A 26,526-nucleotide genomic window follows, 5' to 3' on the forward strand; every position below is an offset into this window, starting at 1 on the left:
CACATCAGTGTCACACAGTGATACGTGATTACACAGCCTCTAAGAGCTTACCAAATCAAGGATATATGCAATGCACTCGTTCCATTGCACTGTTAATACAGAAAGATATCACTTTCTTCGGATTTTAGAAATAAGTAATGAAAATTGAAGCAAAGAGCTACCCTACAGAGGACCTAAGGATGTGACATTTCTTCTGGTTTGTACAGCGCATATTTTTTTGGGAGTAACCCAGCAAGAACAAAGTAATTTTCTTGGTTGTAACAAGGCACAGGGTCTTCCGTGCCAGTCAAAACAGAAAACAATATAAGCATTTGTTGCTAACAAGTTACACACTTGGCTGAACCTGCATCAAACCCAATTCATGTTTTGATAGTCAGAGTTTAATAGTCAGTGCAATGTGCCTTCCCCAGATTTTTGCTTAGATGGATAAACACAATTTAAGACACAAGGAAAAAGGACAGTGTAGCATACTACTCCTAATGAGTTGCAGCATTATCACTTTAAAGATCTATATTTAAAAGTAGTCCAAGTTGTGCTATAGAAACAAATAATTCTATAATCTTCATGTGCAACACCGTATCAGAATAAAAAAAAAAAAAAAAAAAACAAAACAAAACAGGGAACTAGTACAGATACAGTAATCTTAATACTTCCAACATTTCAAAATGATTGAGTCGTCACAGGTAGTCCTGAATACCAAAATTATTGCTTTCATTGTAGCAGAAGCAAGAAAACTGAATTGTAAGTACAGCACCATGCAAAGCACTGAGTAAATTTGCAGTAATGTACAGGCTATCCTAATTACAGTCACTCTTAAGCAGGCCTGCCTTTTGGAATATAAGGGGAGAAGCACAACTAAAACCAGATTTTTTTCTCCAGGCAAGCACAGAAAAGCATGAGTCACATTTGCAAATTTTGGCTTAAATTGGTTTAATGCTTCCCAGCAAATGCATAAGCCTATTGTTCATGTCCTTTGATGATTTTAGCAAGTGATATCAAAAGCAGGCCCAAAATTGGAATAAAAGTCGGTTAGCTCTTGAACTAGCACTTTAACTACCACAATATGTTTCATTTAGGGTAGCAAAGCTTCTTCTGATTTCTTCTTGCAGGAAAAACCACGATCAAAATTTTGACACTGTTATGGGGCTTATTTTTAAAAGCATCCTTCATACAGTACCATCAAGACAAGTTTCCCACCTCTGTACATACAGGCTATAAATAGATAATTGTACAGCAAGGCTTAGACACCAACATCCAGATGTTCCAACCAATAGTAAACTACGGCAAGTACCTTTATTCTGCAGTGTAACTGCAAAGGCATACTAGTTACGTGAGAAGCCTAACGCTGAAATTTGACATGGTTCAAACCCTCATAAAATGAACTAGATACCCTTCATATCTTTTAAAACAATCCTATTTTCCATTATGAGTGTTAATCCTGGTTTCTGTTATAATTATAGCATAATTTTGCTAAAGTACCACCCTTAATTCCCACCCACATATTTAGTAAATTGTTTTATACAAGGGCCAAAGAATAAAACCAGCACACTGACCATTTTCCTTTGGTTTTCCACATTCTTTTACTGTTAAAACCTACAGAAGTAATTAAACACTAACAATTTGCTAAATAAAAGAATTACTTGATTAACCAAGCTTGTGTTAATATTGTAGTCATTTGTCATAGTAGCTTTCATCATCAGCTGAGCTCTGCCATCCATCAGCTATCTCCTCTGAAACAGATGCCTCTATAAAAATCATCTCATTTTATTTTTAGCAGTCGACATCTGAGTGTGCTCATTTATCCTCTGCCTCTTTCTTCATCTCCAACAAACCACCACCCTCCAAACTAACAGACCACGATGACATCTATTTATTCTCTTAAATTCTATAGGTTTGACACCTACTCCTTCATGCTTGAAATTAACTCTGGCACTGGCAAGGTAGATCCTTAAGTGCCAGGTATGAGAGCTTCTGAAAATACAGTTGGACATTTCATAAGATGTCCTAATATTTAGTAACTTTCATTTCAAATGGGTTTTCTGTACATTTATTACCTATTTGTATAGCTGATACCCTATGACCTTAGAAGGCCAGATTCTTTCATCAGTAGCTGAGAAAGCTCCACATGTTTAAGAAGATGGTAATTTGATTTTTGCACACATGCACAAATATAAAGCTGGTTTTATACATGGAAACAGTGTATGTTTTACGCATATGACAGTAATTGCTGCGCCTACTGGTAAAAAGTATGTTATGCTGAGCTCTAATCATCACTTTTCCACAAAGTGGATTCACAAAAAGCATTTGATAAAGGCTTTCAAAGGCTTTGAAGGCAAACTAGGCAAGAGAGAACACAGAAGCAAGGGTAGTTAAACAACTGAATACATAAACCGGTGAATAAGGAAGAAGCAGTCCGGTTTTCACAGTGAGTGATGATTCCAGTGGAGGACCTCAGTCTGGGCTGTTTAACATGCCCAGAGAAGATCTGGAATGACCAGAAGGACTGCAAGAGCAGTAAAGCTAAAAAGTCCATTGAGGCAACACTATTCAAGGTGGTAAAGACATGGGCAAAACATGATAAACTGTAAAAGGATTGTATGAAATGAGCAGTTGGTTTCAAAATGGCAGCTATAAAATTAGCATATGACAGTTTCATGAAAAGCCATCCCTGTGCTCAGCAATAACAAAAAAAAAGTAATCAAAACTTATAAATCATTAGGCAACAGAAAACAAAACAGAAATCAATCCTATGCCCATGCATAAATCTATGCTTTGCCTACTGCTGCACGCAATTCTCTTACCCTCATCTCATAAAAGATATACTAGAGCTGTACAAGTTTCGGAGAAAGGCAAAAAGCATCATCAAGCACATGGAACAGCTTCAATTTGAGTAACATCTGAGTAAGTCAGAAATTTCCAGCCTGTAAAAGAGTTGATTGAGTGTCATGAGAAGAACACCTATGAACTGATGGCTTGTTGTCTTTTCCAATAGAAGAACTACAACAAGTCAAGGGAAACTGGTGGAAGTCAGAATCAGAACAAACAAAACCCATGTTCTTCACACAAGGGGCAGTGGGCCACCTTGTTAGAGAACACAGTGGATGAGATAAGTTATACAGGCTCAATGGGAGAGAGGATAAAAGCTTAGATGAGCCCCCTGTTTGGGACTGCTGAATAGGCAGGAATTACACCCTGCTCAGGAAACGCCCCCGAGCTCAGAGACACACCACGTACACTCAGCCTGGATTTACTCTTTTTCCCAAGGCATCACAGCTCCTGCTAAAGGAACGAGCCAATGATCCAACAGTGTGGTGATTCTTATGTTCTCATCCAATGCTCTTAAGGGCATCTCCCTCTTTTGGGGCACTACCTATTAAATAGTAGATCGAGAGGCATTTTAATTCATTTGTCACTTTCGCATTAGGTCATCCAGTAACTGGATTTGTACTTAGGTAAGTTTTAGACAACTAAGTTTGAAAACAGGTTGACTTAGGCAGGTGAACTCCTGCCAAAGATAAGCAACCAGCAGCATTTTACAAAGCTGTTCAGGAAAGTCAAATGTAGAGGTTCCACTGCTTAAATCCAACTTTTTAGTAGATGAAGGCCTACAGTGATGTGAATTCAACTAGCCAATATCACATTTCAGTCTACTAAAATGAAGTTATTAACAGGGTTTTTAAAAATGGCACTATTGACAATGAAGCAATTGAAGAATTTGTTTAAAGAAAGGTACTTTCGTCTGAACTCCCAACAAGTCTGATGTGCAACACAAAAGTTAAAAGTATGTGCATTGTGACAGGCAGCTTCTTATTCAAATGAGGAATAGAAGAAACCCTGAGGGAGCATCCAAGAGAAAAACAGTTATTTCAATAGTGTTAAAACATCCTAATATCAGCTATATGTACAAGTGCAACATGTGGATTGTGTTTTCAGCTCTTCAGCAGTCTTGCCTTTTTCTTTGGATACTTCTCATATTATTAAAATGGTACATGGGTCCTAGTCACTGAAGCTACAAGTAACACACTGCCCAAATAATGCACTCAGGTGTTTTCAGCTTCACTACACCCACAGAATAATAGGTTTAACTTCTCCTGAGGTTGTGTAGGAATATACCAATGGAGACTGAAAAATACAGAAGACCGTCTACTGCATCCAACAATGTTCTAAAATACAAGACTTCTTCACCAAACTATAGACTGAGAAGAAAACACTTTTCTACCACAGACCTGCCCCAATAAATTGGTTTTCCATGGTCAGACACTTAGCAACGCAGAAATTGCAGCTGAGCACACACAGCCCAGCTTCAGAACACTTGCTATAGCAGCACTGAGAAGTTGAACTGAGGTAAAGCAAGGAAAGATAATGGTAAAGAAAGCTGGTAATTACAGCAACACAACTGCAATGACTCCTTTCTGTCCTGCTTTTAAATCAAGCAAATGCATCAACTGAGTAGCAACCAAACACCACATGTTGTTATAACAGAGTTAATTTGAAACAATGAGCCACAGTCTCCTTGACCTATCTCACTAACCGCAGATTTGATTTTGCCACACTTACTCGTGGTGCACTCACCACAAAGGGACTTCAAAAAAATAAAAGTGAAAAAAATAATCAAGAGGAGAACTCAGAGAATAAGACACCATACTGTCTACCATCCAGCAGTGGAAAAATTGCAATTAACTCATTTACGTAGTATGAGAATTGCAACAGAAACATATTTACCCTGACAGCATAATAACTGTTGGGAATCTGAAAACAGAATTCAGAAAAGAGAAGATTCTTGTAAATGTTTCTAACAGCAACCACATTGCTGAGCTGTAGGAATTCTGTCTGCAGCAAAGGAAAACTGCTTCAGAGCTTCACAGAATAAAAACCTGTTAATTGCAAAGATAAGGATGACCAGACACCCTCCCTTACTTTGTCCACTTTGAAAGAATATTAAAATATTTATAAATAAAGCTTGAAAACATTTGAAAATCATTTTTATGTATACTTCAGAAGTAAAAAAATCTGGTTTGTTCAGATAAATATTGTACAAGCTACTTCACATTTGCCCATGCTACATTACTTCCAACAACTTGATTAAACTTAGTAAAATTATTAACAATGTCTGTATCAAACAATATTTTAAGTGAAGTGCTGTTTTCTTGACATTCAATTGTAACTGCATTGCTGAATAAATATTAACAAAACTCTGGTTTGTATTTAAACCATTATATTGTGCAAGGAATAGAACTTCTCAAAATTTTTTTTCCAGGACTCCTCATTTTAGGCGTTTTTTTTTTCCTAACAAGAAGCAAGCAGCACTGAGTTCTCATTTCTCAACAGTGTATAAGTAACGTGTTCACAACACCCAACACTACTATGAATCTTCAAATACCTTCTGCATTGTTGGTGTCACTCAGAACTATGTGTATTGTGCTGCATTTGGCTAAACAGTGTGCTGAAATTGTCTTTAGATTTCTTACAGTATTACTGTATCATAGTGAACATCACAAGGTGAATAGCTGCAAGCCTGGAACCACTACTAAGATTATGTTCCTTCCCAAGTTTGCAGTTAGTTTCCTTACATAGGAAGAATGCATTAAAAAACCCCAAAGAGATTAAAAAAGTTGTGGGGGGAATAGTTTTATCTCAATATTAAGCACATTTAAAAGAAACACCTTTATCAATGTTCTTCAACAAGAAAACCTCTGGTGTGACAGTAATGAGACTACTCTATCATTTTGTAAGGCGGCTGGGAACAGCTTCTGAGTCAGGGGATAATGGAGTATGGCACAACACAATATGAATTAGTACAGCAAAGACAAGAAATAAATTGGTCAAAAGTCTTGAGGCTTCTCAGCCTGTGGGGAAGAATGTTAAGAGTAAGAAGATGACAAGGATGTATGAGAGATGCCATATAGCTGTGGTATTACTAGTTGTGCATAAATCATGATGAGGGCAGAAAACCAGCTAGGTATTTCATGGAAAGTGTTTCAATTTTCACGTAACTTATCAGCGAAAACAAAGATAAGAAGGGAAAGGATGCAACATAACCAGATGCATGGTTTGCCACCTCTAGGATAGTCATCTCACATCTCTACAATTGTAGATCTGCATCCTGTAGTCGATCTGTTAATGGATGTGTCAGATCTCAAAACAAACTGTAGTTGTACCTGCAGTCCTCCTCCAGCCACAGGCCATACATGGATAGGTATGACTGCTTCTGAACAACTAACAGACTAGCTTTCTAGCTTGAGCATCAGAGGAGGACTTTTGTACTAAGAGTCAGGCTCACAAATACGCTTCCTTTTCTCGGCCTTCTTTCATAAATCATTACAAGCAGTGCACAGATTTCTCCCAAGCCCATTACGAGTCTGCATAGTCTGGAAGCACCACATACTATCCTCGTGGTATTATCCTACTATTCTTAGAGGTATGCTGGATTTCAGCCTGTACTGTCCCAAACAAGTCTGTACTAGATATGCCTTCAGGAGTTGGTGAAAAATAGTGTTGGCTCAGATTTACCAGATTTTTGCACTTCCCAAGTCGTTGGTCAATCCTAAAATGCTAGGTTTCACAAAAAGAGTATGAATGGGGAAGGGGGAGACATAATCATTTCCGCTACAGACCACATTTATGCAACATCAGTTACACCTACATTTTTAGTTCCTTAACAAAAAAGCAAACCTTCAGTTTAACTAAAATGTTCTAGAAATACTGTCTTTATTGTTTTAGCTCCACTATGAATCATAGAACAGTTGCCACTGGAAGGGACCCCGAAGTCATCTTGTCCAATCCCCTGCTCTAGCAGAGCCCAGGACTGTGTCTAGACAGCTTCTGGATAACTCCATGGATGGAGACTCCACAACCTCCCTGGGGAACCTGTGCCAGTGCTCAGTCACCCTCTAGGGGGAAAAAAAGCATTACCCTGAAATTCAGAGGAAACCTCCAGTGTTTCCATTTGTGCCCACTGCCCTTGTCCTGACACTGGGCACCACTGAAAAGAGCCTGTCTCTGTCCTCTTTGCACTCTCCCTTCAGGTGTTTGTACACAATGGCAAGATCCCCCTGAGCCTTTTCTGCTCTGGGCTAAACAGTCCCAGCTCTCTCAGGCTTTCCTCACAGGAAAGAAACTCCAGTTCCACAATCACCTTCACAGCCCTTCACTGGACTCTCTCCAGTATGTCCACATCTCTCTTGTACAGAGGAGGCCAATAAAGGACAGCTGTGGGTTATTAACATATCCTAGTGGCAAGCAACTATGTGTGTTACATAATGAAAAAATATAAATGTTTCAGTAGCATTAATTAAGATAACATTGTCTGATATACAATAATTAATTATTTTCTTTTGGAGGCTTTTCCTCCACAGTAAACTTCTGTTGCCTTTATATTCACAAACTGTTTAAGAGAGCATTTGGCACTGCCTCACTTGCCCGAGTTGCTCAGAACTCAAGAAACCCAAAGTCCATTCCAAATATTGATCTCCATTTTTTAATTCTACTTACAATAGCTTATTTACAAGAAGGAGATGCAGTTGAACAGAGCCAACCAGTTCCATCGAATGAAGCAGAATCTGTTGTTAATTGCATTTCCTTCCCTTTGTTATCTTGTTCACAAAGGTTGGTCTAACTTAGAACTTCAGGTTTCAAATTCATTAGAACACTGCTTTTGGATGCAAGCTGCAGGTATACAACAAGCATACAGGCATTCACTTCAAGTTACCTGCTCGGTAATTATTACAAGCAGGTAATATCCTTATGAAGGTTATACTTCGAATTATTTGAGTTGAAGAACCTGCAGTAATTATTAAAGGAAAAAAGTATATAGAACATTTAACAAAAACAATGATTCTACATGCTTGGAAAAAATTTTAAAAGCATTAGTTTAGAAACAGTGTTAGATGACACAGTGAAGCTATGTGACCAAGATCTACCAAAGCTGTGTTAGGCAATTAATACAGATGAAATAGCTTAGTTTCTCAAATATATAGTAATTTCCAACTGAAAAAATGAAATTAAAATGATCCCAGGAGAAGTTTAGACAGACAAGAAGAGGACGTATTTCTCAACCTACACAGGAAGCTAGAAGTGAAGGTAAGAGCCTCCTTTGACACAAAAGTCTCAGTAATGGTTAAGTATTACAAGAAGAATATTGCTGATCTGGGCCAATGGAAAGAGCTACTATTTTTAAGTGTTATGTGAAAAGACAAGTAGCACCATCACTTCCAGGGTACAATAGCAAGGAAAATATCGTTTGTTTGGTACACATACATCGATGGTAGAATACTGAAAACAAAATCACATTGTACTGCAAAAGCAGCAGGTAATTCTGATTTCTCAGAACCAGGTCCTTAGATCTATCCCTAAGTCATGTTAGGGAGAGCCTTTTCCTCTATGATTCGTGTAACAAGACCTCAAAAGCTATTTACATCATACAGTCTTTCATACCTCAGGGATTTGTTTATAAAAATTAACCAACCTTATCAAGAAACAGTGCAATATATTGCAAAATATGAACAATCAGTGATGTTATGTACACAGGAAGAAACTATCTGTTGACATGGAAGAAAGGCAGCACAGAAAAACCTTAAAAGAAACTGCTTAAGAATCAACTGTGACAGTTCTAAGTACTAATTTTGCATACAGACTTTGTATCTACTAGTTCATTTCAGAGAAGATTCTTCTAAGAATTGAGCGGGCTTATTGTCAAAAAAGTTTGAATATTATTTACATCTTAAAATCTATTCTAGTTAAGTAATACAATTTTGTTAATCCCGATTACATGAAAAATCTGCATCTTTTTGAGAAAGATGAAAGTCCTGCGACTATAAACCCACTCAAATGAAAAATAATAAGAGTTGCTCTGACTGGAAAACCAATGCATTTTGTACAAGAAAATCCTGAGGTTATATAATCACCTGCCAACACTGTAAATGCCTACTAATGAAGTCATGCAGTAACATTTCATTTTGCTCCCAGAGGGGAAAAAAGAAAAAGAATCTTTTAATTGGAAATGACTTAGCATGCTAGAGTTATCGCAATGCACACATACTAACTCAACCGCCTTGTCTTACTGCAATGGACTGAAAAAAATAACAAATTACAGCATGTCATATGGAAAAGTTCACCTAAAATGCCATTTGTTGCTTAAAAATGAATACATAAAAATACACATATGTTTACTATTCTTGATATGAGTCTTTTAGGGTATGGAGCTAACTACTGTATTCCTTAACTCATTTTGAAAGAAAAGGTCCTACAGGAGATACTGAACAGAAAACGAATTGAAAACTCTAATTTTCAAGTGTCTGATCTTACAGTTTAACTTTGTATTTTTAATGCAGCCTGTCTATGCAATTTCTTAAGAAGTTTTCTTAAAGAAAAAATCCACAACATTTTGGTGTAACAAACTCCCAAATCAGATGCTATGCTTAGGATTTAAATTCCAGTGTTTCTACACAGCTGGAACTATAAGACTAACTATACCACCTGGAAGGAGAGATTGCAGGCTGTTAGCCTGAAAGGCTGGCCCTTAGTATGTTGCTGAAGCTCAGGTCTTCCAGTTTGTCTTAAAAAAGCAAAGGAAGATTTTTACTGCAGACTATAACCTCAAAGAAAAATTGATAAGGAAACCCTCTGCTTGACCTTCTCCACTCTTCCACATGCAATGGCTGCGATTCCCTCAGTCTGTAACATGACACACATTTAGTTACCCTTCTAAAGTGTTAACAAATGTTTCTTTGCAGTAAAAGAAATAAGTGGCAATTTAAAAAAAAAAAACAACATGCTGCTCAGCTGACTTGATATTCTCATCAAGAAAACACTACAGTTTCAGAAGTAGCTCCATCTAAATCGAAGTAGACACAGAAAATGTAGAAAACCGTAACAGGGCTCTGCAGAAAGCAAATATCCAGTCTCTTGTACAAGCTGTTTTACGTGAGTGGGGAAAAAAAAAAAAGGGAAGAAAAAACCCTAAACAAAAAAAATCATGCTGACTCATTCTGATAGAGCCCTGTGTAGAACTGAACATATTTCTGGAGTAATCTGTGAGATCATAAGAATTGGACGACAGCCTCTCCAAATACAGCTGAATGTAGGCTGGTATATTAATCAAATCTATGAGCCATAGAAACCAGAAGCTATGGTAGGCAAGTCCTTCGTGTCACACTGATAGATAGTGGTGTCATCTCAGTTTTATTCAAGGCAACTCCAACATCTGATGTTCCCAAAATCCTGTTCACCACAGTCCTGCTCTTTTACCTTCACAAAAATTAGTGAAAAGTAAGTTTCCCATGGCAATGACTTCTTCATAAATAACTTCAGGGTTCATCCAAGAATTCCTCCAAAAAAATCCAGGAAAAATTAAGGGTAGAAATCAACGTATGTTATATTAACAGCTAAGTTTGAAGCACGTGAGTCTAGGCTTCAGGATGCGTGGAGAGAAATCTGGCACTTCCAGATGGTCATTCATTTCATTCTAAATAAATCTTCTATCCTCCTTTATCATCCCCTGGAAATGCCTGTTTCTCTTCACTGACTCTGAATGAAGCTTGGCGTCATTCTCCTAAATCTTAGAAAATGAATACTCTGGTAGCTCAAATTAGGCAAAATCCCCCTAGATATACAAACATTATTAATCTCATTTCCAATACAGAACATTATTACTTTTTAATCAACTCTTGCTTTTTCTAAATTATTAGAATCAGGAACATAGTGTATACTACCTTTTTTTTTGCCACCTTCCTACAGAACATAAATCTCATTTCACAATTTTTGAATAAAGCTTTTTGTCCATTAATAATAGAAACTGTCTGGCTGATTTCAGAAAGCCCCAGTTCCATATTTATAGCTGATATCTAAAGTCTGAAGAATATGTCCTACCAAATTATAACAATTTTGAGGCCGATCAAATTACTAAATGTTGTATAGATCATTCTCTCAGTACTTTTTTTAATAGAAAATATTTACATAGTAATTTCATCTATTTTAAGGCTGTTTTCTTTTCTGCAGGGCATTAAGATTTTAATTTGCAATAACTGTCCACAAAATACCTAGTAACTCAATTGGAAATAACAGGGTGAGGCACAGTGCCCCAGATCTCAAGGTCAATCAATAAGTGACCAAGGCAGAAGCTGTTCCTACCACACTGGCTTGGAACACTGGGTATAGCTGCCTGCTATATGATGTTTCTGTGCACAGGGTACAATGAGCTCCGGAAAGAATATGTGTCATAGGTGCAGAGGAATGATATGGCACTCATTAAAATATTTCAGTCAAACCAGAAAAGTAGCCCTGTAGTATATCTATCATCATCAAATATATATAGCACTTGCTAAAGCTAGAGAGCTCCAAAATCCCTCTCTGTGTACTGGGGTAAAAGGAAAAAAAGAGGTAAGCAATCTGTGTTACAGCAGGCCAGGGCATCATGACAAAGCAACATCAGCAGCTACGGCAGTACGAAGTCTGCAGTAGCGGAACACAGAAGCATGCAGGCAAGCTCAAAAAATGAGCAATCAATTGCCTCAACATCATCACAGTGAAAGTTACATCAAGGTTAACAGAATAAATTAAATACACAGAATAAATTAAGTCTCAATTCTAACCAAAAGAGAGAGTTGACAGAAAGAAAAAATTCTGCTCAGGTAATTAAGGATTTAGAACAGTTGTCATACATCCTGTTACTACTGTAACAAAACAAAAAGGTCACCATGAAGAAATTCATAGCACTACAACTACAGTGTAGGCAAAATATTAAATAAACTTACTTTGTTAAAGAAAACAGATCCTTAAATTAATTTTAGCTTTAGTCTCTGAATAACAACAGGATGACTCACACATAAACCCAGCTGTTTGTTGATGAGAAGCTCATTATGACCTGGCAACACGCATTTGCAGCCCAGAAAGCGAACTGTATCCCAGGCTGCATCAGAAGAAGTGTGACCAGTAGGTTGAGGGAGGTGATTCTGCCCCTCTGCTCCAGTCTCATGAGACCCCACCTGCAGTGCTGCATCCAGCTCTGGGGCTCCCAGCATAAGGAGGACATGGACCTGTTGGAGTGAGTCTGAGGAGAGCCACAAAGACAATCAGAGGGCTGGAGCACCTCTCCTATGAAGACAGGCTGAGAGAGCTGGGGCTGTTCAGCCTGGAGAAGAGAAGGCTCTGAGAAGACCTTCTAGCAGCCTTCCCGTACCTGAAGGGGGCATCTGAGAAAGCTGGAGAGGGACTTTTTACAAGGGCATGTAGTGGTAGGGACAAGGGGTAACGACTTTAAGCTGAAAGAGCATAAGATTTAGATCAGATATAAGGAAAAAATCTTCACTATGAGGGTAGTGAGGCACTGGAATATTGCCTAAAGACGCTGTGGATACTCCAGCCCTGGAAGTCACAGAATGGTCACGGTTGGAAGGGACCTCTGGAGATCACCTAGTCCAAATGGCTGCTAAAGCACATTCGTCTAGAGCAGGTTGCACAGAATCATGTCCAGGCAGCTTTTGAATGTCTCCAAAGGAGACTCCCCAGCCTCTCTGGGCAGCCTGTTCCAGGGCTCTGCCACCCTCGAAAGTAAAGAAAGAAGTTTTTCCTCACATTCAGGTGGAAATTCCTGTGTTGCAGTCTGTGCCCGTTGCCCCTTGTCCTGTCACTGGGCACCACTGAAAACAGCCTGGCCCCATCCTCTTGACAGTCAAGATATTCGTAGAAATTGATCAGATCCCCTCCCAGTCTTCTCCAGCCTCAACAACTCCAGATCTCTCAGCTTTTCTTCACAAGGGAGATGTTCCAGTCCCCTCGTCATCTTCATAGCCCTCTGCTGAACCCTCTCCAGCAGTTCCCTGTCTCTCTCGAACTGGGGAGCCCAGGGCTGGACACAGAGGACTCCAGATGTGGCCTCACCAGGGCAGAGCAGAGGGCGAGGATCACCTCCCTCGACCTGCTGGCCACGCTCCTCCTAATGCACCCCAGGATGATCCCATTTGCCTTCTTGGCCACCAGGACACACTGCTGGCTCGTGGGCAGCTTGCTGTCCCCCAGAACTCCCAGGTGCTTCTCCTCAGAGCTGCCTTCCAGCAGGTCAGCTCCCAGCCTGTACTGGTGTATGGGGTTATTTCTCCCGAGGTGCGAGACTAGGGTAGGCTGGATGGGGCTTTGAGCAACCTGCTCTAGAGGAAGGTGTCCCTGCCCATGGCAGGGGGCTTGAAACTAGATAATCCTTAAGATCCTTTCCAACCCCAAACATTCTATGATTCTATAGTCAGTCCAACATTTTGAACAGGTATATTATAATGCAGGCTAGTAAAATTCCTTCATATGAAGAATGTTCGTCCTATTAGAAAACTCAACTTTTCAGTTACTCCGATTTTAGCACCTGGGTTCAATTTTCCATGCTAAGTGTCTGAATTAGATTTCCCAGGGAATATTTTAATCTTTACATTTCAGAAACGCTTGTTTCTGAAAGTAAGTTTTATTATGCTTAAAAATTTACTATGATCTCCTCTTTGAAAGTAAGCATTTACACCCCTACAAAAATCCACTCTCAAGCTGACTTAAACTGCATTTATTAAATTTGTTCTCCCCATTCTTCCATGCTCTAATCACAGCTGTCTCAAACATCTGGGTTCTACAAAAAAATGTTCCACTTGATTTACTGGGACATAAGATTCATAGACAGATGTGTACTGCCTATCTCTGTGGGGGGGTAGACTACTCATAAATATCGATAAAAAAAATTATTAAGTTCTTAACATTTCTTTCCTATGACATGCATGTAGATATTTAAAGTTGCATACACTACTGAATGTGCAATAATCCTGAATTTTATATAGGCTCAAATTTAAAGCTTGTTCAGTATGATATCTATACCTATCCCTGCCTTCCCACCCCCAGGGTAATTTTTAATATTATTATAAGAAAAAAAAATAAAAATCTTTGGACTTACTCTGAAGTAGTCACTGCAGGCTGCCAGAACTGCTTTATGCGCATGGAATTTCTGTTCTTCAGCAATAAGGGTGATATCACAAAGTATGCCATCACTTCTTTGTTGGTTCAGGGCTGCCAGGACAGCATCATTATGGGAGCTGGACTGACAAAGCCTCTGACCTGTCAGCATTTCCTGAACACTGAGAGAGGAAAGGGGAAAGTTTTTTATCAAAAAAACCGTAGGAAACTAGCAGATTCTGTCAGAAATATAGACAAACTTCTTCTGAGACAAGATTATTTAACAATTCTTGGAAAGCAAAAAGCACCATGAACCCTGTCATGCAAAAATATTTACATGGTATAGACATCACAAGAAAAGCTCAATATAAAAAAGTATTATGAAACCTGATTATATACTCAAATTTAAAAACTTCAGCTGTTCTGATTTTCATTTGCTGCACTGGAAGTCAGCTGGACTTAACTAACCATCATGTTAGCATTAAGGGAGAAGAATAAAGGGCCTGGGTCCCTGAGCAACAGAAAACTTCTAAGTGTGCTCAAACTTCATTATTAGAAAGGAGTATGCATATATATATGTATGTAACTAGTCCTACTAAAAAGAGTGAAGACTCATGGTGTCAGGTGGCCTGTTTAAGTCTGATACTGCACTACTAAATGTTTTCAGACCATTTCAAATCATTCATATTTATGAAGTGTTGTGGGATTTTTTTGGTTTGTTTGTTTTGTATTGGCCAGGGGAGGATGTTTGCTTGTTTTTAAAATACTGAGGCCTTCCACCACCTCTGAATATCTCCTTGTATGCATACAAGATTTCCATGTCATGCAGCCTAAGACTGGCTGATCGCAGCTTCCTTTTCTACAGCAGAAGGAACATACAATGTAACTGTTGACATAAATGGAAATAAAACAAACAAATCTGCAAATCCTCTTTGGCACAACACAATGAAGTTTATCTGAAATCTGTGAGACTACACCAATTTATATTGCCTGAGAATCCACGTCTTTATAGAAGGTGAGTTTGCAGAGAGTCATTCCTGAATAAATCAAAGTGAAGGTATAATTTTGGGGTTTTACTGATTAAAAGGTAAATAAACTATCACCTTTCCAATACCATCACGTAATTCACTCCATACACGTTATGCAGCAGCTAATGTGGCTGCTATATTCTCCTTTCCCATCAACACACACACTCTGTATTGCCTATCCCACTCCTGCACCTCTGTAGTATCTGTAATACTAATGCAGACCTCTCTTGCAGACTGTTTGCTCTGATCCAACCTAATCTTTAAATAAGTCAAGAACTAAGACATTACTTCTAGAAGGATGGCCGAAGCGGAATTACACAGGAATAACCTGTATCTGAACTTCACCCCCTGCCTAATAGTTTAGGTTTCACACATGGACATACCCTACATACATTTCAAAATTATTCATTCAAATTATTTTTTTCCTTCACCCGTTCTGTTTGTGGAACCCCATTGATACTTTAAATGACAATTATCAAGAAATATAACTTGTTAAAATAGAAGGGAATTATTTCTAACAATTATTTCCCTTCCATAATTTCTATAGCAAAGTGACTGAATCAAACTAGTGCAAGTATAATAAGCTAATTATACGTAGAGATTGTTTCTTCCAAACCCCCCACCCCCACCCACCCCCCTTCTTTATTAGGCTCTTTTCCCATGTTGTGAACCAAGACTTCATTCCTCTTGCTTTTTTCACCATCACCCAGAGATGAAAGTCCTTTTCCACAAGAAAAGGACTATTATACCCAATAGAAAACAGATTGGAGAGACAAGGTACAAGGGTAATTTTTGTGGGGAAATCATATATACACATATGCATACACACATACATAAAATCAGGCATCTGTAGTTTTAAATTGAGCTCTATCATAATCTTTTTTTCAAGTCAATGACCAAAGTGGAAAATCAATTGCCTGTAACCCTTGTATTAACAATATATGAAGAATGTATACACATGCAAGGCAAATTAACTGGAATTTATGAATGAAATAGCACTGATTCATTAAACATAACATGGCCACTTTGTAGTGATATTGTCAGTTGATAAACTCAAAAGCTATAAAGTGCAAGGAATTCCTGATTCTCTTCTGCTACAGAAGCATGGCACCGAAAGAGGAACAGAACTGGAATGATACAATGTCCCAGTAATACCAGGTAGATCTCTAAGCTCCCAGATGAACAGTGAAACAGAACAACTGCCAGCATATCAGAGCAGTGCAAGGTTCTGCAGAAAAGCAACTAGATTAACAAATTCTGCTGAGTGTTCTGCCTGAAAGTGCCCCCTGAAACTAATTAAATTATAAATGTCAAATTTTCCAGTGAGACAATGGGCAATACAAGTAAGTGAGAAAGGCTACAACAGCAAGTACATATAGATGATTAAGACTCTGTAAGAGTGGAAGAGACAGAATGGGAGATTCTGGAAGGCAGGAAGCTGAGTTTGGAGAGAATGCTTTGAGCCATTTCAAAGAACTGGAAGAGCAATGTATGTCCTGAATAGTGGAACACTACACACACTAAAAATGATCGCCAGCCACCAATTCAAATGCATGAATGTAAAATGCCAGTTGCAGCCACAATCACAAATTCAGAGTATAGACAAAGCCATAAACAAGATCATATATAAAGAGACTGTGGGCTCAAATCAATCCCTGGACTGCTTCTCTTTGCCAGAGGTAAGGGGCAACAAGAAAGTAGTATTTTTGCAGATTATGACAGGGATATATATTTAATAATGTGAATTCCTACTTAACGAACAAAAATATTAGTTTCACTTTTCTACTGTCCATTACATGACTTGGTAAACATCATCCTAAATGTAGATGACTTCCTACGTGCCACCAAGTACTATACCTCAAGCACCTCTCAGAAGGCATCTTTCAGTTTTCCTCTTATGAATGTCAAAGTTTATAATCCTGTAGGGAAAGCAGCAAGCATTCCAGCTGGAAAGAGAGAAAGGAGAGGAACATTAAAATTCAAAGCATACACAGCCTCAGCCTTAATCAATACTTTCAGGACGTGTAATCAAAAGCAACTTGCTTCAATTTTTCTATTACAGAAAGACATACCATATAGATTAGGTGCATGTGAAATTTCATTGCCTAGATACAGTACAGTCTGAAAGTAGCCTTTCCTCTAGTCTTTTCTAGAAATTCCCACCCTACCATCTGAACCTCCTGCATCTACTGCTCTTAAGGCATGTCTCCTCTCTGCAAAGTAAGGAACACATATTTCAATGGAAGTGAAAGAGTGGTGAGGAGGGAAATATCTTCCCAAAAATCCCTCAATTTGAGGAGTAGGCCAGAAGCATCTATCAGTATTTGCTTACTTCCCTGAAATAACACACAGCTATAAAAATCTTACGTCTCTCACAGTATCATCTCATAGGCCTGTCTAGGGTCAAGGAGCTTTGCCACACACTTAAACTCATGCCTTGACTGTATTAATTTTTCCTAAAGACACAGTTTGTTAGGGGAGAGGAGATAGGTTTACTGTATACTCCAAAAGCCAGCCCCCACTTCCCCCAGAGAAACATTCCTAATTGACTAATCAGTGCTATGGCAAAGCACCTCTGTCAATCTGGAGAAGGGCAACAAAGCCGGTGAAGGATCTAGAGCACAAGTCTTCTGAGGAGCAGCCGAGGGAACTGGGGTGGTTCAGCATGAAGAAAAGGAGACTCAGGGGAGACCTTATCGCTGTCTACAACTACCTAAAGGGAGGTTGTAGCAAACTGGGTGTCAGTCTCTTCTCCCAAGTAACAAGTGATAGGACAAGAGGAAAGGGGCCTCAACTTGTGCCAGGGAAGGTTTGGATCAGATGTTAAGGAAAATTTCTTCCCCAAAAGGGTTGTCAGCCATTGGAACAGCTGCCCAGGGAAGTGGTGGAGTCACCATCCCTAGAGATATTTAGAAGACGTGTAGCTGTGGCACTTAGGAACATGTTTAGTTGTGGACTTGGCAGTGCTAGGTTAACAGTTGCACTCAATCTTAAAGGTCTTTTCCAACCTAAATGATATGATTTTATAAACAAACCTTCTGGCAAATACAAACAGTACAGTACATACAAGCTATATGATCAGTTTTAGAAACTCTGTAGCTTTTTTAAAAGGTTAAATGTTAAAATTACCTTATAATTTAATCTATGCTGCTTAATAACTTACTGAAAGTTGCTTCTGTATCAAAAAGGATAAAGGGTCTTGTAACAGAGAAATTATTCCCCAAAGCTGTCAAACAATTACAGATCTGGGGAAGAGTGGTTGGAAAGCTTCCTAGTGGAAAAGGACCTGGGGGTGCTGGTCGACAGCCGGCTGAACATGAGCCAGCAGTGTGCCCAGGTGTCCAAGGGGGCTGACAGCATCATGGCTTGTGTCAGACACAGTGTGGCCAGCAGGACCAGGGCAGTGACTGTCCCCCTGTACTGGGCACTGGTGAGGCTGCACCTTGAATCCTGGGTTCAGGTTTGGGCCCTTCACTTCAGGAGGGATGTAGAGGTGCTGGAGCGTGTCCAGGGAAGGGCAACAGAGCTGGCAAAGGGTCTAGAGAAAGTCATAAGGCATGTCAGAGAAAAATGGAGTTCAGTCTGTGGAAAAGGTGATTCAGGGGGGATCTTATTGCCCTCTGTAATTATGTGAAAGGAGGCTGTAGGCAGGTGGGTGTCTGTCTCTTCTCCCAAGTAACAAGTGACAGGACAAGAGGAAATGGCCTCAAGTTGTGCCAGGGGAGGTTTAGATTGGATATTCGGAAAAAATTCTTCCCCAAAAGGGTTGTCAAGCATTGGAACTGGCTTCCCAGGGAAGCAGTGGAGTCATCATCCCTGGAGTTGTTTAGAAAAAAAAACATGTATGCAGTGCTTAGGGACATGGTTTAGCAATGGACTTGGCAGTCCTGGGTTAACAGCTGGACTTGGTGATCTCAAAGGTCTTTTGCAACCTAAATGATTCTGAGTGCTGTCCTCGTACCTGAATAAGGCGACAGTGATTAAGGTGACAGAACTTTTTCCTCTCTGCTGGTTTTCAGTGTGCCCCTGAATAAGCAGTCATCTTTAATACAAGGCAGGGGGTGGGGGTGTTTGGCTTTCAATTAAAATTATGCCCTATTCCAGGTGCTGTCAGAAGCTTCCACCGAGATGAAACCATGGGCCTAACTGGGGCCTTGAGTGCACACAGGCTACTAAGGACTTTATTTCTGTCCCTCTCATGATCCAGAGTCAGCACGACCAGAAATATAGCTCAATAAACTGTTAAACTTCTTGATCAGATCACCTTTGTTTCAGCAGGCCACCCTCCTTCCTACTCATCACGGCACTGTAGAAAGAAGCATTTTTGTAAAGATAAACTCCCCTGAAAACAGTAGAGCCCAGTTCGCATTTTTATAAACACTAGTAGGAAACTTTGATCCAATTTTTTCTTCCTCACCTTCTGCAATCTGTCTATTTTTTTAAGTCAAGAAGTGTCCAAAAGTCCTGATGTTGCTCACTGCAGTTAGGATATCCTTCACCAGCTAGAAGCTGACAGGGAAGAAATGCAATCTTTCTCTGACCTTTTCAAGAGATCTAAACTCTTTGGCCCACAAAAAAACCCAAGCAGCAGTGAAAGCAAACAGAAGGGCCAAGACCTGGAGGGAAACCTGCTGCTTCTAGAATAGCTAAAGCATATGCTTCAAAGTGATGTAGTGTGAACGAACTTTAGAATAGAATTAAAGAATAACCATTATGCTTGTTAGCCCCTGTAACAATTGTAGATATCATGTACCACCATATGTTACTCATCTACCTTCGGTGTCTGTTCTGTTATCCTTTGTTAGACATCCGCCTATCTGCTGACCTTCTATGTTAAAACTTTAGCAGAACACTTCAGCAGGAGAGGACAGATAAGGGTAAAAGAAATAATTAAGCAAGAAAAGCAGATGGCCAGCAAGGGCATAAATTACCTCAGACTGATAAGAACACTGCAAATGTGCAAGACCATCACATAATGAGCAAAAGGTGAAAAGTACACCATGAGGAAGACCTACAGCCTTCCTCCTAGAGACCACTGCCCACGTCTCGGAGACCCCTGCCCACAATTCTTGGAAGAATTTGCACAAGCACGAAGGACTGATAAGCTAATTAACATACGAAGCGAGGGTAGGCGGGATTAGATAATGAATATGTATAGATATTAGTTGAATAATCATTATTTCATTGTATAAATATGGAATGATTAGCAACCTTAAACATGCACGTTTGGTGGAAGGATCCCCCATGCATCCAGCACTGCCAATAAAGGATACTTAGTCACTAAGAAATTCTGACTTTGTTCTTTAAATCAAAAGAATTAACAGAACATCAGAACAGCCCCATATTGACCTCAATGTTTTACCCAGACAAACCAACCTTTCCTAAATTTTGCCACACATCCTTTCTCCTCCCAAGTGCCAGTGCAGCATGCCTCACTTTTTTTACAGGAGTACTATAACAGTGTGTAAATCATTTGATCAATACCGCACCAATTTTATTTAGCAATACAGAATTAATGCAGCTCAAAAATTTTAAACATTGGAAATTCTGATGTATGTAGTTATCCTTGGGGGAAAAAAAAAAAAAAAGGGCACTTCCACCTGCTGCACAGATGTGCTGTGCCAGGACAATTCCAAAAATCGTTTGTACCAAGAGCTTTTTTCCCCTCTGTTTCAGATAGCTGGACACAGCATCTTCCTGTAAGTCAACTGTCATTGGTACATAAGGAAACTCTTTGCATTAGAATGTTTAAGACCTACTATTGTCTTTCTATTTAACTACTTTAATTAAATCGGCTTAGAAGATTAGTTTATAAATTTAAGGATAAGACTTTTGGTTTAAATGGAAAACTTCAATTCCACCTAAATCCTTCTGTTCTCCAGCATAACTAAGTATTTCACTAGATTAAAAGGAAAAATATAGGCCAGACAAAAAACACTCCTTAGATCTTAGGTTTGAGATATGGCAAATTTAGCATTTAAGACTTTTTTGTTTTGCATATTATTTGTCTGAGACATTCACTTCTTACAAGTTTATGATGAAGATCACTAACCACTGATCCCATTATATTTTACAACTAACTTTTATTTTCTTATTGCTTCATTCGTTTGTTCACATCCTAGAAAAGTGTAAAAACTAAGAATTTGCAAACAAAAAAACCAGTAATGGTCTAGTTAGTGCTGAAAGAATATAACAATAATTTGGCAGGGAATGGGGGGGACCAGTAGTTTTCCATGAAAACACAGTATACGTAGGGATTTCAAAGAGAGGAAATTCAAAAGAAATAACACTTTCTATGCAACTAATTATGTCCAACTAATATTTCAAAGCAGGCTTTGTTCTGTGGCAGCCTCACAAAATGTCTTAGTCATTTTTTGTCTTAGTCTTATGATGCAGCACAAGTCAAAAGTAAGGGTTTAACTCTCTCAGGAAATCTTGGAACAGTGTGCCACTCTAGCCTAACAGCATGTGGTGGATGCAGCATACTTCTCTAATCTAAATTAGTAATGTAGTTCAAGAATTAGTTCAGAGAGTATTAAAATATATTATTTAAGCAAGCAGTATTTCTTCCTTTAGTTTAGTTGATCGTAATATTGTTTTGGAAATGGTAGACAAAGCAGTTTATTTCTAGACAGTGTATTCTGAAAAAGGACACATTTACTGGCAGAAAATAAAATCTCATTCATTTAAATTAGTTTAATCTTCAGGAGCCAATACCACATTCAAAGTTTATACAGAATGCACATGAGCTATTGAAACAATTTCAGTTACACCTTTTCCCACAATTTTGGTTTTTTTTTTTCCTTGTATTATTTAGAAATTAATTGCAGGAAATAAAGCATTTCTGATTAATTCTTGAAACTACTTGCCAATAGAATACAGAGTAGATTAAGGGGCAGGGAGGTGTATTACAAATCAAAACAAAACTCATGTTTAGTCTAGTTTACTACTGAAAATAACTTGAATGCCACAACATTCACTATTTTTCCTTCAAAGTCATAAGCTTTTTTTTCTGACTCACATACCCAATTTTACAGAGAGACTTAAGCCATAGTCCAGATCATCACAGAACTAATTCTGTGCATGAACAGGCAATGTATTTTAGATCTGGTGCTTAAGAAACATTTTCGCCCCTCTAATCATGCTTGCTTTGTCTTGCAAACCAGTAAAAATATATATTCATAATGGAAACTACAGTCTATTAATAATGCCTGAAAACATGCAGCTTTTCTATATAATTCAGGCTTATTTAAAATAAATTCCACTTTAGCAGTTTCATCAATAATTTTCATAATTGCTTTTTGTAAATAAGAACTGAATTACAATAACCTCAATGTGAACTCACTTACAGAAGATAAGCATTACTTTTGTTAGTAAGACAAAAATGAAGCAATTTGAAAACCCTAACTTTAAACAAAAATAAAGTAAGTTTTAGACAACATGCAAGTTCTCTCTTCCCTACTGAGACAATTACATTTTAGGCAGCAGTTACTAAACTGTCTACTTCCCCCAAAGGTGATCTCTCCTCTCCAGTGGAGTTGTACAGGTCACTTAATCATTGGCTTTAGCAGTTTACAGTGGAAGATGCTCTTCCACATGGGCTGGGCTTCTCTTTCCATCCACTGCTGCACACTTGGCTGTCTCCATAGTTCTAGTTACCACACTGTGCTGCTGTGGGAGAAGTGAGACTCTGCCCTCCTCAGAAATTTGGCTAGACTGGCAAATAATAATTGTAATAATTGTAATTTGAGAAAAATCAAAGTGAAACACAGGCAGTTACCACTTCAGATTTCAGCTTAATATAATAGTCAAGAGATAATGAAAGATGCTTTTGTAGACAGAAGGGATCCTTCTCTTGCAAGCACAGCCAGCATCACAATTTCATTAAAAGACAAGTCAGAAGATTACACAGCAACTGATGCCTTTTTCCCCACCTAAAGAAAAAAAGTGTAACTGAAAAACCGCAACACAAAATTTGAGCCAAATATCTTTCAAACAGCTCACTGAGATCCATACAGCTATCATACATAAATCTTCGCTGCAAATGCAAAAATGACATCCCTGCTCTTCTGGTGAGCCACGTTTGGAATGAGGTAGAAGAGCAGGCTGCAGAGAACCCTTGGGGATGTCTTCAGGTGGAATGATGCAGCTACTGATTTGCTCCCCACAATAGCCCCTGCTGCTTCAGACCCACTCAGAGTGACAAAAAGACTGGCTTGCCTTTCTGGAAAGATCTGTGTTATTCATCTCCTAATAAAGGATGCAGTGAGAAAGTTTGGGAACTGTGGTATCCTTTACACTAGTACTTAAGTACTTCAGAAAGCTTTCATCCAGTTAATCACAAATGAGGTTGCTGATCTCCTATCTACCACTAAACTTCACAGAATAGCACTGCATTAATTAATTAATACTCCGCCTATAAACTCCTCTAGGGTGTGAAGGGCCCTTTGATTTCTCCTCCTTTAATTTTTTTCACTTTGAATTGGGAAAGCTACTCATTTACCTGTTTCTATATTATCTAAAACAGTATTTCCTATTCAAAAAAAATATCTATTTTAAGTAATCAGTGTTAACACTTATTCAAACCAGCCAGCCAAAGCCTGAGGAATTAAGTAAAGATTTTAACCGTATTTCACATACGTTGCTTTTATTTATCTTCCTAAACTGAGGCTGTCTCTCTTGTCGGTAACCAATAAAACTTGATTTGTAAAACTTCCCACTAAATGTGATTTTGTTTCTCAGTACTGATAATGTATCTATCTTTCCAGTTAGCAATACTTCATTTATTTATATTATTAATTCTGACTCTCAAGTTATGCTGGAAAATATCAACATTACTTTCATTAAATCTGCAGCGTGCCAACCTAGATGCGATAAACATATGAAAATTCATATACATAAAAATGCTAACAAACTAGAAGTACTCAAAGAATTCTAAAGAGATTTTGCACTTTCAAGTAGTTACCTACCTTCTCTCAAGTCACTCCTTTTCAAAATGTATATTTTAAGAATTGAAAAACACTTTCACTTCAACCCATACTTCTTCATTTCAGTTAGAAGAAATAACAACATACACCAAGTGCAAAAATGAACCGAAGGGATCATAAGCATCACATTACTGGCTTTCTACAGGGAAGAAAATTTTGAACCAAATAAACAGGTCATGAAGATAAAGCATTTGGACACTGTGAAGTTACCCTACCTTTGACAACTTCAAATGCCTGGTTTAAATTTGGTCTTTTTTTAAGAAGAAAATGTAACATTTGAAAACTATCAGAAGTACACTGTGTTCATTTCATTCCAGGACGAATTCATAGCACATCCTGAAGAAGGCCATCACAGATGCAGAATAAGACCACTGAGATTTACCCATGGCAATTTTCTGTCCTAGTTCAGATCCTTATTCATAGGACCTTCCGGTTTTATCTTTGAAGTATTCTAGTTTTAGTAAGTTAAAATAAATCATCCTTTCAAGCTGTACTTCACTGTCTCTCAGAAATAAGACTACGAGCTTACTAGTCACAGAAAATATGTGACAGTGTTATCTTCTATCTTTTAACAAAGCTCTGCCAAATTGATTTGTCAAAAGGGAAACACCTGGAAACAGCTAAAGAAAACATTTGTTTGCAAACTTGCTCTTCTGAGTACATTAACACACTTCTCCTACTTGCCTGGGAGACACTGCTTTTTCCCTCTTTTGTTGCTATCTTTGTGGATTTAAAGAATTTTCTCATTCCATACAAAAATGTTCAAGAACGTCACAACTGTGAGGAAAACTCTGCCAGGGCACAATGTTGTCAGTGAAACCATAACTCAGCTCAACAAGTTTCTCATCTAATTTAGTGCCTCCACATAGTGACTTTCAAGAGAAAGTATTCACAGCACCAGGAAAAAAACATACCTTTGATTAAATGAATATTACAATACCAAGAACATAAAAAATTGAAATGGATGTGTTTGCAAAAATAGGAGTCAGTCAAAACAATGCAAGAAAATACTTAGTAAAATCAATAATAAAATAAAAACATTGACAAATCAAAGAGTTACACTCTTCTGATCAGTTACAAACTATTTTCTTGCCAGACTAGAAAGGTCATTGCTATCTTCAGGCCATCAGCTACTGTCAATTAGAATCATGAAGTTTATTGTCTATCATTACTAAATTACCATCTGACTTCACAGAGTCACTAAGATCTTAAACCACAGAAAGAGAAAATGAAACCACAGGGGTAATGGATGTACAAGTAGAACCACATCTTTATGGTCTTTATACCTTTTTTGTGGCTTTGAATCTTCTATGTATCTGAATATATTAGTATTCAGAACATTTTTTTCTGAAGAGGTATTCAGATAAAAAACCCCAAAAAATCCAGGTCAATAATCATCTGTGTAACCTCAGGCATATTTTACCTACACTACTACTTGAGCAGGAGATTGTTACATTCTATGATAAAACCGCAAGCAATTGTGTAACTCAATGCAGTAGCATAGTACCCACTAAAGGAAAAAGCCTGCAGTTCTACTGAAAACCACGCATTTGGGGTTTGATGACTTTCAATAACACATGTTCTTGTTCTGTGTATACTGTTTAACATTTTTCATTTGAAAAAAAGATCAGTTTTATACAACTGTAATACCATATCATTGTGCACTATCAGCTTAGCTTTGCAGAGCCACTCACTGTTGTTATCATTTAAGCTATGATAGGAATTACCTGCAAAAGAAGGCAGCCATTCCTTACAAGCTGACCCTTGTGTCATTGTTAGGGAATGGTCAGGGAACAGTATTACAACTTGATCCCCATCTAGTTGAAACGTCCCTGCTCATTGCAGGGGTTTGGACTGGATGACCTTTAAAGGTCTCTTGCAACCCAAACTATTCTATAAACTTACTTTCTCATCTTTCTGAAACTTGAGCAACAAATACTTTAGATAAGAGTGCTTTGTGTATCTAAACCTTACATTGAGTACACAGTCATTATAAAGGCAGAGTGAAACCTCTCTGGCATTTTAGTTTTAAGGCACACTGCTGCTGGCATGAACCTAAATCTTCAGTTACTTCGCTGAAGTATGCTTTCCAGATTTTTCCTGCAGAGGTCAAGAAAAGACAGGGTGACTTAAGTAGTTTGCAACTGAATTTTCTTCTGGAATTTCATTTGCGTTTTCATTGCATAAAAAAAAACAAAAAAAAACCCTGTTCTTTAAACCTGAGCATTTTTCTTCAATGTTTGTTGCAAAACGTGGAAGGCTTCTCTAAAAGGGGTCAGAATGCCTTATAGTGGAGAGCAACAGAAATGCAACAGAGCAATCATAATTATTTCTCCTGATAACTCTAAAAATGAGCAATGAAATGGACACAAAAGAGTAAGGTGTGCTCTGAAATGCTGTCAACTTCATCAGGGCCTCACGCAGGTAAGCCTTGGATTTTTAACTGTCACAGGCACCACGGTGCTTTTATTTAACAAAATCATTCTTTTCTAGAGTAGTAAGTGCCAAAAAATACATGGGTATGCTTTTGAAACCACTTTGAATCTGCATACGGTGTATGTATGCCCGACAGAAGTACACAGTATTGTAGACAG

The 26,526-nt window shown here is 38.4% G+C and overlaps 1 protein-coding gene across 5 annotated transcripts in view; it reads right to left on the minus strand.

Moving 5' to 3' along the window:
- Nucleotides 1-26,526, minus strand: part of KLHL32 (kelch like family member 32) — a 129,359-nt gene that overhangs the window by 81,498 nt on the left and 21,335 nt on the right. For 4 of the 5 annotated variants that reach the window (XM_056344370.1, XM_056344367.1, XM_056344368.1 and 1 more), the window contains exons 2-3: nucleotides 16,803-16,891; nucleotides 13,919-14,099 (exon numbers count right to left, since the gene is read on the minus strand). In XM_056344370.1, the coding sequence (XP_056200345.1) occupies nucleotides 13,919-14,099; nucleotides 16,803-16,825 (204 nt within the window). In that variant the 5' untranslated portion in view covers nucleotides 16,826-16,891. The remainder of the gene's footprint in view (nucleotides 1-13,918; nucleotides 14,100-16,802; nucleotides 16,892-26,526) is intronic. The other variant, XM_056344369.1, reaches the window with a different exon arrangement.

Source organism: Falco biarmicus, chromosome 6 (assembly GCF_023638135.1).
Source record: "Falco biarmicus isolate bFalBia1 chromosome 6, bFalBia1.pri, whole genome shotgun sequence".
Taxonomy (NCBI): domain Eukaryota; kingdom Metazoa; phylum Chordata; class Aves; order Falconiformes; family Falconidae; genus Falco; species Falco biarmicus.